We start from the raw sequence: 13,709 nt of genomic DNA on the forward strand, positions 1-13,709 counted from the left end.
TCTTATTTTGTCATAATGACTGTGACCTGCTCACGGAGAGAGGAAAGGGTGTTTTTAAAACGCTGCCAAGAGTAAGAATAAAGAGAAAGGGTGTCATGAATGAGTGGGGTGTATGCCTATGGACAAGTGAACACATTTGGGGAGCCAACATCTGCCTAGATGCAAAACAAAAGGTCAAAGTCTGAGACTGGAGAGAGCAAGGACTTGCGTCCCATGACGGTACCAACCTGGGTCACAGAGGCATTTATAGCTGGTGCCCACACTGTGGCAGGTGCCGTGCGCGCAGGGGCTGAGTGCGCAGAAGTCCACGAGCTGGGCACACGCTGGCCCCGTGAAGCCCAAGCTGCAGCTGCAGCTGAAATGCATGCCGTCCGCGTGGCAGGTGCCATTGTTCTGGCATGGGGACGAGGCACAGGGGTCCACCTTTTCCTCGCAGGCAGCACCGAAGTATCCTGCCAGAAAACACGGACAGGGACGGGTAAGAAATAAATTAAACCATGTTCACACATCATAGCTAATAAACTTGGTCCATGGGGCATTTGGATGGCTCAGTCGGTTAAGCGTCTGCCTTCAGCTCAGGTCATGATCTCAGTGTCCTGGGATCGAGCCTGGCATGGGGCTTTCCATTCAGCAGGAAGTCTGCTTCTCACTCTCCCTCTGTGCTCTCCCTCTGTCTCTCAAATAAATAAAATCTTTAAAAATAAATAAATAAACTGGGTCCGTTCTTAAATGTTCCTCACTGTGAAGTGATTAACTCATTTAACAGTTTCCAGATACAGACAACCCAATGATAGAGGGAAGGCAGGTCTTCTTAGCTTTGGGAACCGGTTAAAATATTAAGCCCTGGGCTTCCAATTTGTTGAAATGTAAGATATATGACCACTTAGATGTACAGACATACAGGGACATGAATATATTTATAGGTGTACATGTGCATATGTATGTGTGTGCATACAGTCTAGAAAGATGCCAAAAATAAATTAATGGTGATTACGTTCAGGAAGGGAGGGTTGGGGTCAGTGGAGGGCTTTGTCCTCTTATTTTATACATATTGCTGGAGGAAAGGCATTCCTTACCTTTGCTTCAAAAAAGATATAATCTTGAATTTAAAAAATAAACCCATATAAAATAGTAAAAATGAAAAGATCTCCCACCCAAATCCCTTATACCTCATTCTTCTCTCTAGAAGAGCCACTGTTAGCGTTTCTTAAATATATACTTTTTAAGTTGGTTACTGTAATGGATAAACAAACTATGGTGTGTCTATATAATGGAGTACTACCCAGCAATAAAAGGGATCTAAGTTCTCACTCATGCTACATTGTGGATGCACCCAAAAAAAATTACGCTACTGAAAGAAAGCAGTTAAAAAACAACACATATTGTGATTCTACTTATAAGAAATGTCCAGAAAAAGCAAATCTATAGATATAGAAAATAGATTGGTGCTTGCCTGGGGCTGGGTAGGAAGAGGGGACTGACCTTGAATGGCCATGAGCAGTCTTTGGGGTCCACATAAATGGTCTAATATTCCATTGTGGTGATACATTTACAAAAAGCACTGAGTTACGTACCTAAAATTAATGAGATTTATATCTAAATTGTACCTCTTACTGAGGTACAATTTAAAAAAATATTAAATGTGCTAATTGTGTAGGTGATATTTATTTTGTTTTCTGTATATGTGTTTCAGTATTTCTCAATTTTAAAATGTGTACATACATATATGTGGGTCTGTAGGCTTGTGTATCCATGTAGGGATTTCAAATGCTTTAGGAAAACCTATTCTTTTCACAGTATAAAAGCAGCTTGAAAATGAAACGAAGATGGTTCAAATTTTAGAAACAAAGTTAAATAATTTTACTAATAGTTTTTATTCCAATATTCTCTTCAACTTTTCTTGTCTACATGTTTTTTAAAGATTTTATTTATTTATTTGAGACAGAAAAAGCATGGGGGGTGCGGAGAGGGAGAAGCAGACTCCCCGCTGAGCAAGGAACCTGATGCAGGACTCGATCCCAGGACCCCAGGATTATGACCTGAGCCGAAGGCAGACACTCAACTGACTAAGCCACCCAGGCGCCCCTTCTTGTCTACATTTAAGTTTGTATTTACCCCATCTTCACACAGAACTCCTGACAATATTGGCAATTTCTGTTGTTACTGTTAAGGACACAGTGAATATATAAAACAAACAAAAATAGCTCCCAGACTTAATTGTCTGAAGCATCCCTCATAAATTGGCATAATCAACTTGGTATTTTTCCATCCAGAAACAGAAAACCTTTTCAAAATCCAATTCTATTCAACATTTTATAAAGTTCCCGGTAGTTTTTAAATTTTAGAAATGATACTAAAAATGTCCCACATCAGTTTTAATAACACTTGAATTCTCCAAAGAGTCCCTTCACGGCCTGGAAAGGAATATAATTCCATCTTTCATGAGATGTGTTCCATTTTACTCTGAATGAAAAGGAGACACTTAAATACTTATTACCATGGGACAAACAGCGACCAAGGCAAGCCCCGACCGCTCTAATCTGCTGCCTTATCCAGAAAAGAGCTGAAATTATTTTCTTCATAAAGTCGTTGTGGGTTCTAAAAAGATACATAGCAAAATTCCTGAAAGAGCTCCTGATCCAATGCTGAATAAATGAATTAAATTAGAATGGTAAGAGTAACAAAAATAGTGGACATCCCTTGGGGGCTGGTGTGCACCAGATGGTTCTAAGCCTTTCCATGCATTATTTCTCCAAACCCCACTGTAATTGTATGATAAAAGAACCCTTAGTAGCTCTACTTAACAGATGACACAGAAACATACATAAAGTAGCCTGCTGAAGTCTATGTAGCTAGTAGATGGCAGAGTGGGGATACTAAGCCCAATCTCTTGCTACTCTGCAATACAGCACAGAAGTCAGTGATGGGCCAGTTAAGGTGTTAAGATGTATAAACATAATCGGGACTCATGTTTCTATCCTGTTTGTATCTGAATGGAAAAAGAAGTCGAAGACTCATCCATCAAGTCAAAATTTAAAAAAATACAAATTTTAGAAAGGCAATCACTCTAGATCCATGTTGGTAGACTCCATTACAAATATTCACATAATCCACATAGCATATTCCAAGAAAGAGAGAAAGATGAGTAAATATGCAAGGAGATGTGAAGGGGAGAGCCCATATTTCAATAAGGTCAAGGGGAGGGTGGAAAGTGAACATAAATGAGGCCCCTGGTCAGAGGCCAGATCATGAACAGTCTTGCAAGCCTCCATAAGGAGTCTGCATTTTATTCTGAAGCCCCTGGACATCATCTATTCCTGTTTTTTGTTTTGTTTTGTTTTGTTTTGTTTTTGATATCCCTAATTGTAAGCAGTGTGGAGAGTGAATTAATGGCTATCAAGACTGGAAGCAGGAAAGCAGGTGTTTACTAGCGTAACTGGGGTGAGAGGTTAGGAGGAACAATTTGTAGCATTAGGGATGAAGAATGTGAGACAGACAGTAAATGATTGCACAAGCCAACACTGTCAGTTCAGGGACCCATTAGATGGTGGAAGAATGAAAGAGAGGGGAGAGCCTACGGACACAAGGTAACGGGAGCCTTAAACCCCAATACCAGAAAGAGTCAGGCAGGCAGCGCTGACGACGGACGCGGGCCAGTGGTAAGACAGCCGGGAATGGTAGGGACTGCGCCGGACTGGAGAATGCACGCCCCCAGAGTGCATTCCAAAGGGGGTGGCTGCCGCCCACCTGCAGCCCACTGCTGCCGCTTGGAAGGTGGTTCCCCTTGCCAAATCTTCTGAATTGTCAAGAAATATCTGAAATCTGGGTTCTTGTTTGAACCCCTCCTAGTTTAAAATGTTGATAAGTCACTTCTCTGGTAACTAAAACACGTCTGTGGGCACTGCGTGTGCCTTCTCCGTGTGACTTAATGTGAACCACGGGCTTTGGAGCCAAAGTGGGAATTACTGACCAAAGTACGAGTAACCGTGAGACCTTAAGTCCTTAATCATCTTGACCTTATGTCTCTGCGTTCATGGAATGGGCATGATGATGCTGACAGCACGTGGTTTTGCGAAGCTTAAATGAAAAACTCTGGAAAACATTTGGCATGGTGACTGGCAAATAACAAGCATTCAGTAAGAAACAGCTATAATTGTGCTTTTCCAGACTAGGGTACAATGTGGATGGTGTTGTTACCAACAATGATCGACAGACGAGGAGATTCCCAGTGCAGAATGATGAGCTCAGCTTTGCACAGGTTGACTTGAGGTACTTTTGTGGTTGTTGAGGAGTCAGTTAACTATGCAGATCTGGTGCTCAGGAAAGAGATATGAAGGAGAGGACATGGGCTGGGGGTCAGACATATATGGATGAGAATCAAATTCATAGGTGTGGATGCTAATACTTGAGGCAAGTGTCTGGAAGACAGTCCTCACTAGAACCTGGCCATGCTCGTCCCCCGATCTCAGATTTCTCAGCCTCCATTCCTGTGAGAAATCAATGTCTGTTGTTTAAGCCAACCATCTACGGCATTCTGTCATGGAAGCCCGAGCTAAGACACAACTGCTGTGACCAGCAAATTCTCTATTTCCATTACCCAAGCAATTGTTATCCTCTTATTAATGGGACATCCTCTGTAAATGACTCATACCTTCCATAGCCACCTCTTAAATGACCTTCCAGAGAGAGAAAGGGACAAAGTTTTATAACACAAAGAAGGCAAGGCCAGAAAACCAAAGTTTGGATCTTCCTGCTAGCTGTGTGACCTTGGGCAAAGTACTTAATCATTTTGTGCTTTAATTTTCTTGCATATAAAATGAGGGTGACCCCTGCCCTGTTGGATGAAACAAGATGGCAGGTGGTGCTCAGTACATGTTGGATGCTCCTTCCTTTAAGCAGTGGTTCTGGGGAAATTCCAGGTTGCCTTTACACCCAGAGTTTGTGGTTAGGGCAACAGGAGAGAGGCGGGCCTGTCAGCCAATCTCTGAAATGTCATCAGATTTCACATGTTCATGAATCCTTGGGGATGGAGTCCTGGGAGATATCTAAGGGGGAGTGTTTTGGAATCAGGGGGTGCTCACACACTGTTCTCTAAACACCTGCACAGTTATTGGGCAATCCAGCGAGGCTGACAAACGGAGGTGGGGTCCCAGAGCAAGCAGTGGTGGGAAGAGGCGACAGGCAGGGGTGTCTCTGGCAGCGTTTCCGCACAGGCTCAAAAGGACAAGCTACTGAAACAGTATCTGTTAATGGCAAACACTTGTCCATACCGGGCACCATTCCAAGTGGTCTGGCTATATTAACTCATTTAACCCTAGTTTCAGTTCTCTGAGTTAGTACTATTATTTCCTTTTCAGATGGGTAAACAGAGGCACAGAAACATCAACTAACTTGCCCAAGGTTACACAGCTAGAAAATGGCAAGGATGGGTTGGAACGCAGGCAGTCTGACTCCCAAATCCAAGCTTCTAACTAGTACTTCCTGTCGTTAACACTTGATGCCCGGGGTGTGGCAGAAGGGCCAAGAACGTGAAAACAGGTAACCCAGGATCTGTCAGAGCTCTGTCACTTGCTGGCTATGTGTTGCAGAAAGGGCGCGTCCTCTCTGGTATCTGTCTCCTCTGCTTTCACCGCAGGAGAACATCTGGTCACCCAGCTGCACAGAGTAATGGCTACATTTGCCAGTCTCCTCTGTGGCCCAATGTAAATGACAAAATTCTGGGTAATGGGATATAAATGGAAATCTCTTGAGGTTGCTCCTGAGAAACTTCCTTAAAAAAGAGTTAGCATGCACCTTTTGCCCTGTTTTATCTTATCCCTTCATTCACTCTACCGTCTGGACCATAGAAATCATGGCTGAGTATTTTTTTTCCCTGATTTGGTAGAAAATAACCCATAGACAATAGTGCTCAGTGAACCCCAGGAAGGACAAACTCAAAGAAAACAAACAAGTACCTCATAGTCAAAATACTGAACACCAAAAACTAGAAAAAAATATTAAAAGTATCCAGAAGAAAAAGACAAAATACATACATTGAACAACAAAAAGAATTACAGATGACGTTTCATTAGGATCTATGGAGGCAAAAGACAGTAAAATTACCTCTTTAAGATACTAAAAGAATAAACCTATCTCCAAGAATTCTATTTCCAGGGAAAATCACTTTAAATAATGAGGCTAAATTAAGACATTTTCTAACAAAGAACAGCTAAGAGAATTTGTTGCCAAAATATCTACCTTACTACAAAAACATTAAAGAGTGTTATTAAAACAGAATGTAAATGATAATATAGATGGAAACTCAAGTTTATAGGAGGATATGAAGAACACTGAAAATGGTACATTTGGAGATGTTATTTTTTTCTTTTTTTTATTTAAAAACAACTAGCTATTTAAATATTTATTTATTTATTTATTTATTTATTTATTTATTTATTGAGAGAGAGTGCAAAGGTGAGTGGAGGGGAGGGACAGAGGGAGAGTGAGAGAGAATCTAAAGCAGACTCCCCGCTGAGCCTAGAGCCTGATGCAGGGCTCAATCTCACAACCCTGAGATCACGGCTGAGCCAAAATCAAGAGCCAGATGCCCAACTGACTGAGCCACTCAGGTGCTCCTTAACTGGCTATCTGAAGCAAAATTAACAACACTGAATTATAATGTTATAACATACTTAGAAAGTACATGACAACAATAGAACAAAGAATGAGGGGGGTAGTTGATAGAATTATACTATCATTCGATACTGTAATGCCCAGAGCAACCACTAAATAAAAACAAAAAATTAAGAACTGAAACAATAGCAGAAAACAAAGATATCCTTAAAAAGCCAACTGAAGAGAAAAAAACTTTCTAAAGATTCAATTTTCCCAAAAGAAGGAAGGAAAGGAAGAATAAAACAAAGAACATAGGAGATGAACAGAAAACAGCATCCAGTTCTATCCATAATTACATTGAAAGTAAATACTAACAATGCAGAGATTGTAAGACTGAACAAAAAAAGCGGGCTGAATTACATGTTCTCTCAGAGAAACCCATTTTAAATAAAAAGACATAAATATTGATGTGAAAAGATGGGAAAAGATACATTACGGGAAAAAAAAGTGTAAGAAACCTAGTGTGGCGATATTATATCAGAAAAGGTGATTTTAAGACCACGAGTATTATCAGAGGTAAGGAGGGCCATTTAACATGAAAAAGTGGGCAATCTATCAAGAAGATATAACAACCCTAAATGTGCAGACACCTAATAAAAGAACTTCAAAATATATGAAAAAAAACTGCCAGAGGGAAAAATGGACCCCATCAGAGAAGGACCTCTTTCTTATTACCTGACAGAATAAATTGACAGAACGAGCTCATGTCTACAATATTTCAAAACATTATTGAACCATCTTGACCTAATTAATATTAATATAAAACTATACCCAAAGACTCAGAACACAAATTCTATACACATGCACATGAAACAAGTTAGTCATTTCGATAGATGTGAGAAAATTGTTTGACAAAAATCAATATCCACTTATTATTTTTGAAAGGGGGGGGACTATCAGCAAACTAAAACAGAGGCCATTTCCTCCATAAGACAGGGCATAAACAAAAAACTTGCAGGTAACTTCACATTTAATGGTGAAATAATGGATAGTCTCCTCTAAGAGAATAAACCAAAGGAAATTTTTTTTTTTGTACAAAATTGACAAGGTGACTCTCTAATTTATATCGACATGCAAGGAACCTAGAAAACCTAAAACAACATTGAAAAAAGAAAAAAAAGACAAATTTGGAAGACTTACCCTAGCTGACTTTTTTTTTTTTTTTGAGAGAGTGCACACGTGCTCGCAAGCATGCATGAGTGGTGGGGAGAGGCAGAGGGCAAAGGGGGAGGGGCAGAGGGGCAGAAGGAGAAGGGGGAGCAGGCGCCCTGCTGAGCACTGAGCCCCAGCGGGGCTGGATCTCAGGACCCTAGGATCATGACCTGAGCTGAAGGCAGACACTTAACCTACTGAGCCACCCAGGCACCCCTATGTTAGCTGACTTCTAAACTTGGGATAAACCTACAGTTATTTGGGGTGTCTATTGTTTGCAACTAAACCAAATTCTGATTGATAAACCATGCCAATGCAATCAAATAACTAGCTCTTCTTTGATGTCTTAGCTTCCTCATTTGTTAAAAATAGAGATGATAAGACAGCTGTATAAATCAAATAGTTATACTAATAGAGGAAAAAGAAGAGGAATCGGTGTTAACAGTAATAGCAAATACTGAGTTCTTATTATATACCAGACGCTACATTAAGCAATTGGCATCTATTGCTTTGATTTATCACAACCACTGGCTCAGTTAGATTCTACTATTATCCACTTTTACAAAAGAAGGCTTAGAGATTATATATCAGAGAACTAGTCCAGGGACATCAGTTGGTAAGTGAGAAAAGCAAGAGTCAAAATGAGGTCTGTGTGACTCCACATCTGTGTTCTTAAGCCCCATGCTAGGCTGCCTCCCATAAGAGAGTTTGTCTTAAAGCACTTGAAAAGCTGAAGGTGCCATGCAAGCAAAAGAAATTACAGCCAGATTAAACCCATCAGTATCCTAACTTCTTTAATTTTAGATAGCTTTAGAACATGGAGATCCCTTAGCAATTATAAATTTTGAACTCTGTGCATTTGAAATGCCCTGGGCCTCGCTGGTTCTCAGTATTTCCAGTATCACATGGAAGGTATTTTAAAAATACGATCATGAAACTTGAGTTCTAAGGAATAAACATATCACATGTACTAACAACTCCTTATAAAACCAGAAGTCATCTTTAAAATAAGCCAAATATCAGATTTGGAGCCAAGATGCCAACCAATGCAGGCCTGGCCTCCCCATCTGCTGATCAAGGCCAGATGTTGGCTAGTTTGTGGCTCTTGCCATAATACATGTTACACGGGTGTGAATGTATAAGTTCTTGAAATTCTGACTCAAAGCTGGCTTGTAAACATGATACTGATCACAGAAAGCTTGAATGTTACCTGAATGGAGTGTCAAAAACTAAACTGTAGCCCAGGGAAGAAACAATGCATATTCAATTTCTAGATCTATAAATGAGTAGATGTAAGTGATCCCCCAAACAGAAGTCATGCTATAGGAGTCTGATTTCTCTGTGTAAAAATATAGAAGTCTGTGACTCAAAGCTAAGGCAAAGTTTACTCTCAAGTGCACTTCTGTGTGAATCTACACAGTGCAGTGCAGTTCTGTGAGTGCTGGGAGAAAGGTATCTTACACGACAAGGTAGGAAAGGTCTTGGGGTCGTCTGTAGCTGAGACTCAGCCAGCACAGATTTCATCTTTCCAAGAAACATGTTTCCAAGAAACATTCTAAAAATGAACCAAGATTTTCATTGTCCTGTTTTCTCCTCTGCGTCTCCCTCCCCCTCTCCCCGCTTTCTCTCAACATACATTACGTACAAAGAATTTCAAACTCCACATTCAATCCTAGGAACCTCTAGGCTTTTTCCTGTTCCTGCATCACGTTATAACTCTAAAAGCAATTATTTTAGATAGCCTTTGGTAAAGTTTCGCTTTCTATTAACATAACTCTTTCAGACCTTTGACAAGTCAATCTATCAGTAATGATCACTTAAGGTAAATGTTCTGGAAAATTCCTCTTGCAGAATATGCAAACCAAATTAGGTATGGTGGCCAAGGCAAGAGGACTGGAAAACAAAATTTAACATTCTTGGATTCAACGGATACATTCAGACTCCAAAACATGGAGAACAAACAGAATGCTGCTTTGTGGAATATTGTACTATAATTAATAAAAATAACAATAATAATAGTGTTTCTGAACTGACTAAAAGATTAACAGATTAACTACACTGGAGAAGTAAATATGTGATCCCAACTGGAACCTAATGAGCAAATATATTTGGGTTTACAATCCTACTTGAAGGGCAGAAAGTAAAAAAATTATTTAATAATGTTAATCAAAAGGTACAGAGAGAATGATGAAGATAGTGATGTTTCTTGTTTGCAATGGTCTCTTCCAAGTCATACAAACTTCCTATGATAGACATTAGAAAATGCTGGAAAGAAAACACAATAGCCCCAGAGAAAAACTCAAACACGTAGAAACAATGCCAGCAGTCAAGACACTTAAAACAACTCACTGCAACAAGGGGAAAGTTTAGAGAAGGATGAAAGATTAAAGGATTAAAATGGAAAGTAAACAAGACAGAACTATGCAAGAAATCTAAGGAAAGAGGGGCTAATGCAAAACTATAATTGAGCTAGTTGACCATTGCTTCGAATTCCATATTTGAGCCAATATTTACATGACTCTGCCTGCTGAGCATTTGTTACGTAAATAAAGAAGTCAACACCCTTGAGATAGACACATTGTGGAAATCAGACCTTTGAAACCAAAAGGAAACATTCCTGGATCATTTTAAGTTGCAAGACCATGAAGTCACTCTACCGAGAAAGCTATGGAGGCGTGAGCAGTCTCTGCAGTCTTAGCAAGAGGGAGACGGAATCCAGTGTTACTTAAAATCTTAACCCGTCATTTCACTGGCTTGGCAAATGGTTCACAGACCTGATTGCTTCCTCTCCCCTAAGCCCACGTCTGACAAATCCATGGATATTAATAGACTCTATCTTCGAAATACTTCCTGACCATAAAAATCACTGTTTGATCTCTCCTGCCACCACTCCAGTCAAAGCCCCAATTATTTCTCTCCTTGTCTTTACAATAGTTTCCTCTGATGAGATTCCCAATTCTGTTTTACCCCTACAACCAATTTTCCAAAACGTAATAAGAATATTTTCTTTAAATGTGAATATTAGCATTGCTTCCCATTGCTCTTAGAATAAAATGTGGGCTTCCCATCCATGGGCAACAAGCCCTGCGCACTGTGACAGGATGACATTGACTCAATGACCCCTCTTTCTCTGGGAGGTGGCCCCACCGGCTTCCCTTCAGTTCCCAGAAATGACAAGCCGTTCCCCACCTGGACCCTTGCCACATACCATTTCCACTGCCTGGAAGTTGCGGCTCCTACCTGCTTACACTTGATGTTTTAGTTCCTGGCTTTTTTTTTTTTTTTAAGATTTTATTTCTTTATTTGAGAGAGAGAGCATGGGGGCGGGGCAGACGGAGAAGGACAGAGAATCTCAAGCAGACTCCACAGAGTGCAGAGCCCAACGCAGGGCTCGATCCCAGGACCCTGAAATCATGACCTGAGTCAAAGTCAGATGCTTAACCGACTGAGCCACCCAGGCGCCCAAGTTCCCGGCTTTAATGTTCAACAGGCAGGACTTCCCTGATCACCCCATTCCGGGTACATATCCCTTTCTTATTCTGTATCACAGTACCCAGTTCACTATCTTCATGGCACTCTCCTGAATTTGTAACGACACGGTTGTGTTGGTTTACTTATCTGTCACCTCTCTCCCACCCCCAACAAGACCATATGCTTTCTAGAGGAAGAGTCAAGTTGGTTCCTCAGGCTTGAGCCTCAGCACCCAGCATAGAGGCCACTCAGCAAAAACTTATGGAATAAATGAACAGACGAATGAGGAGATGAGTGACAGAGGACCTATTCTAACAGATTTGCTACACAAGTCTAACAGATTTGTTACAAGGCAACATGAAAAGGATGAATGTTAGTCATTAGCTGTTTTGATTACAGATACATAAGTGAGTAATCACTGAATCAAGATGAAGGCATGAGGGGTGCCTGGGTGGCTCAGTCAGTTAAGCCTCCGACCCTTGGTTTCTGCTCAGGTCATGATCTCAGGGTTGTGGGATCGAGCCCCATGTCGGGCTCCGCGCTCAGCGTAGAGTCTGCTTCTGCATCTCCCTCTGCCCCTCCCCCCATGTGTGCAGGCACACACACTTTCTCTCTCAAAATAAATAAATAAAATCTTAAAAAAAAAAGATGAAGGGATGAAATTTGGTTCATCTAAGTGCCTTGACGAGCAGCAAAGGGAAGCGAGGAGAAGGAAACATCTTGACTCTCAAAGAGCTTATTCTTCCAGAAAAGACCAGAAAGACACATCTAGAATGATGAGAAAAAACCTGAAGCTGTCTTTTCTTTGCACAAGCACTGACAAAATGGTTCCAGCCTAGAGTGAGTTTGGAGGGACCGGCCCGGGCTGTCTACACGGGATGAGTGCGTGGCACAGGCTCTAGAAGCAACAATGACGCAAAAGAAGGAGGGATCGTCTCAGGGGTGGGCAGGCCAGCAAAACCTCGAGGGAGAGCTGGGTTTTGCACGGAGTCTCAAAGCAAGCCCAAGATTTGGCTGGGCAGACAAGGAAGAGGACTGATATTAGAGAGGAGGTTTTGGCCAATGTTTATGGAAAACATAATTGGGACCACATTTGTTCTCGTTCTAAGAAAGCAGATAGTCAGGCAAGATAAAGAGGAAAAGGGAGAACATCTAGGAAAAGCAATTATGAAGCCCTAAGATGTAACAGACCCAAGATGATTGCATTTACAATGGGACTTTTAAGTTTTAAGAAAATCCATTCGAGAGAGTAAAAATAATCTTAAGGACTTTTTCTTTAGCAGTACAAAAAGACAAATTTAGATCTAAGAGAGGAAAATGAAAAATAACTAGGAAATAGAGGAATGTTAAATCAACTTCTCCTCAGTTTAGACTCAACAGATAAAAGACAAAAGAGATAACACTTAGAGCGGATGGGTTACATGAGCAAAAATAATTGGCTATTAATAATGGAAATTTCAGGGTTTAGCCAGAAAGTTTCGTGTTTTCCTTTGGCCACTCATTTATCTAACCTATACAAACAGAGACTAACCATGTACCAGGAACTGCTTTGGACCTTCGATTTTAGCGAGGAAAACAGACAATAGAAAGATAAGTAAATCGATATCATTAACTCGCGCTACATGGTACGGATGCAGGTAAGAGGTGGAGAATACTGGGGGCTGTCTTAAATAGGCTGGTTGGGGAGATGTGAATGGCCTGAGGCAATGATCCATAGTCAACTCTGGAGCAAGGCTTCCCGCAAAGACAGCATCAGGTGCAAATGCCCCAAGAAGCATTGTGTTCTGAGCTGAATGGCGCCCCCTGGAGGACAGTTCTCAAGCCCCTGCTGTGTTTGAAGAACAGCAGGAGACCAGCGGCTAGAGAGGGAAAAGCAGAGAGTAGTAAGAAATGAGGCCCAAGAGGTAGGCAGGGATGCGTTGGCCCTACACCACACGTTGAGTGGAAAATCACCTGAGGTTTAAGGGGCAGGGAGCGAAAACACGGGATCTACATTTTAGAAGGTCGCTTTGCCTATTGTGTGGAGAACAGACCACAGAGGACAAGAGTGAATCAGAGGAAGTCCAGAAGCTACCGTAGGAGTCCAGAGAGGAACGGGGAAGCCCACAAGAGGCTGGGAATCCTGAGCAGGGACTCCTGAGCAAACCACATAACCAGCCTCTCCCGACATAAACAACAAGAAATTTGCCCTGTAAGACAGCCAGAGGATTGCCTTACACACACAAGAAAAATAATGTTTCAACTCTTTGTAGGAATTCTGAGTCCGGAAAAACACAAAAGAAGAAAAAAAAAAGAAGGTAGGAACTAAGAAATGGGACATGGAGGGGAGACACAGGTACTGAATACCCACCTACCCCATACCACCTCACAGCCCCATGAGGTGCATGTTACCTTTTCCATATTTTGAAACTGAAGCCCAGAGGGTTAAGTAA

The 13,709-nt window shown here is 41.2% G+C and overlaps 1 protein-coding gene across 1 annotated transcript in view; it reads right to left on the minus strand.

Annotated features, from left to right (window-relative positions):
- DNER (delta/notch like EGF repeat containing) overlaps positions 1-13,709 on the minus strand; it is a 299,112-nt gene that overhangs the window by 62,282 nt on the left and 223,121 nt on the right. Inside the window, exon 8 of the mRNA XM_036071529.2 lies at positions 228-452. Within this exon, the coding sequence (XP_035927422.1) occupies positions 228-452 (225 nt within the window). The remainder of the gene's footprint in view (positions 1-227; positions 453-13,709) is intronic.

Source organism: Halichoerus grypus, chromosome 4 (genome assembly GCF_964656455.1).
Source record: "Halichoerus grypus chromosome 4, mHalGry1.hap1.1, whole genome shotgun sequence".
In the NCBI taxonomy this organism is placed as follows: domain Eukaryota; kingdom Metazoa; phylum Chordata; class Mammalia; order Carnivora; family Phocidae; genus Halichoerus; species Halichoerus grypus.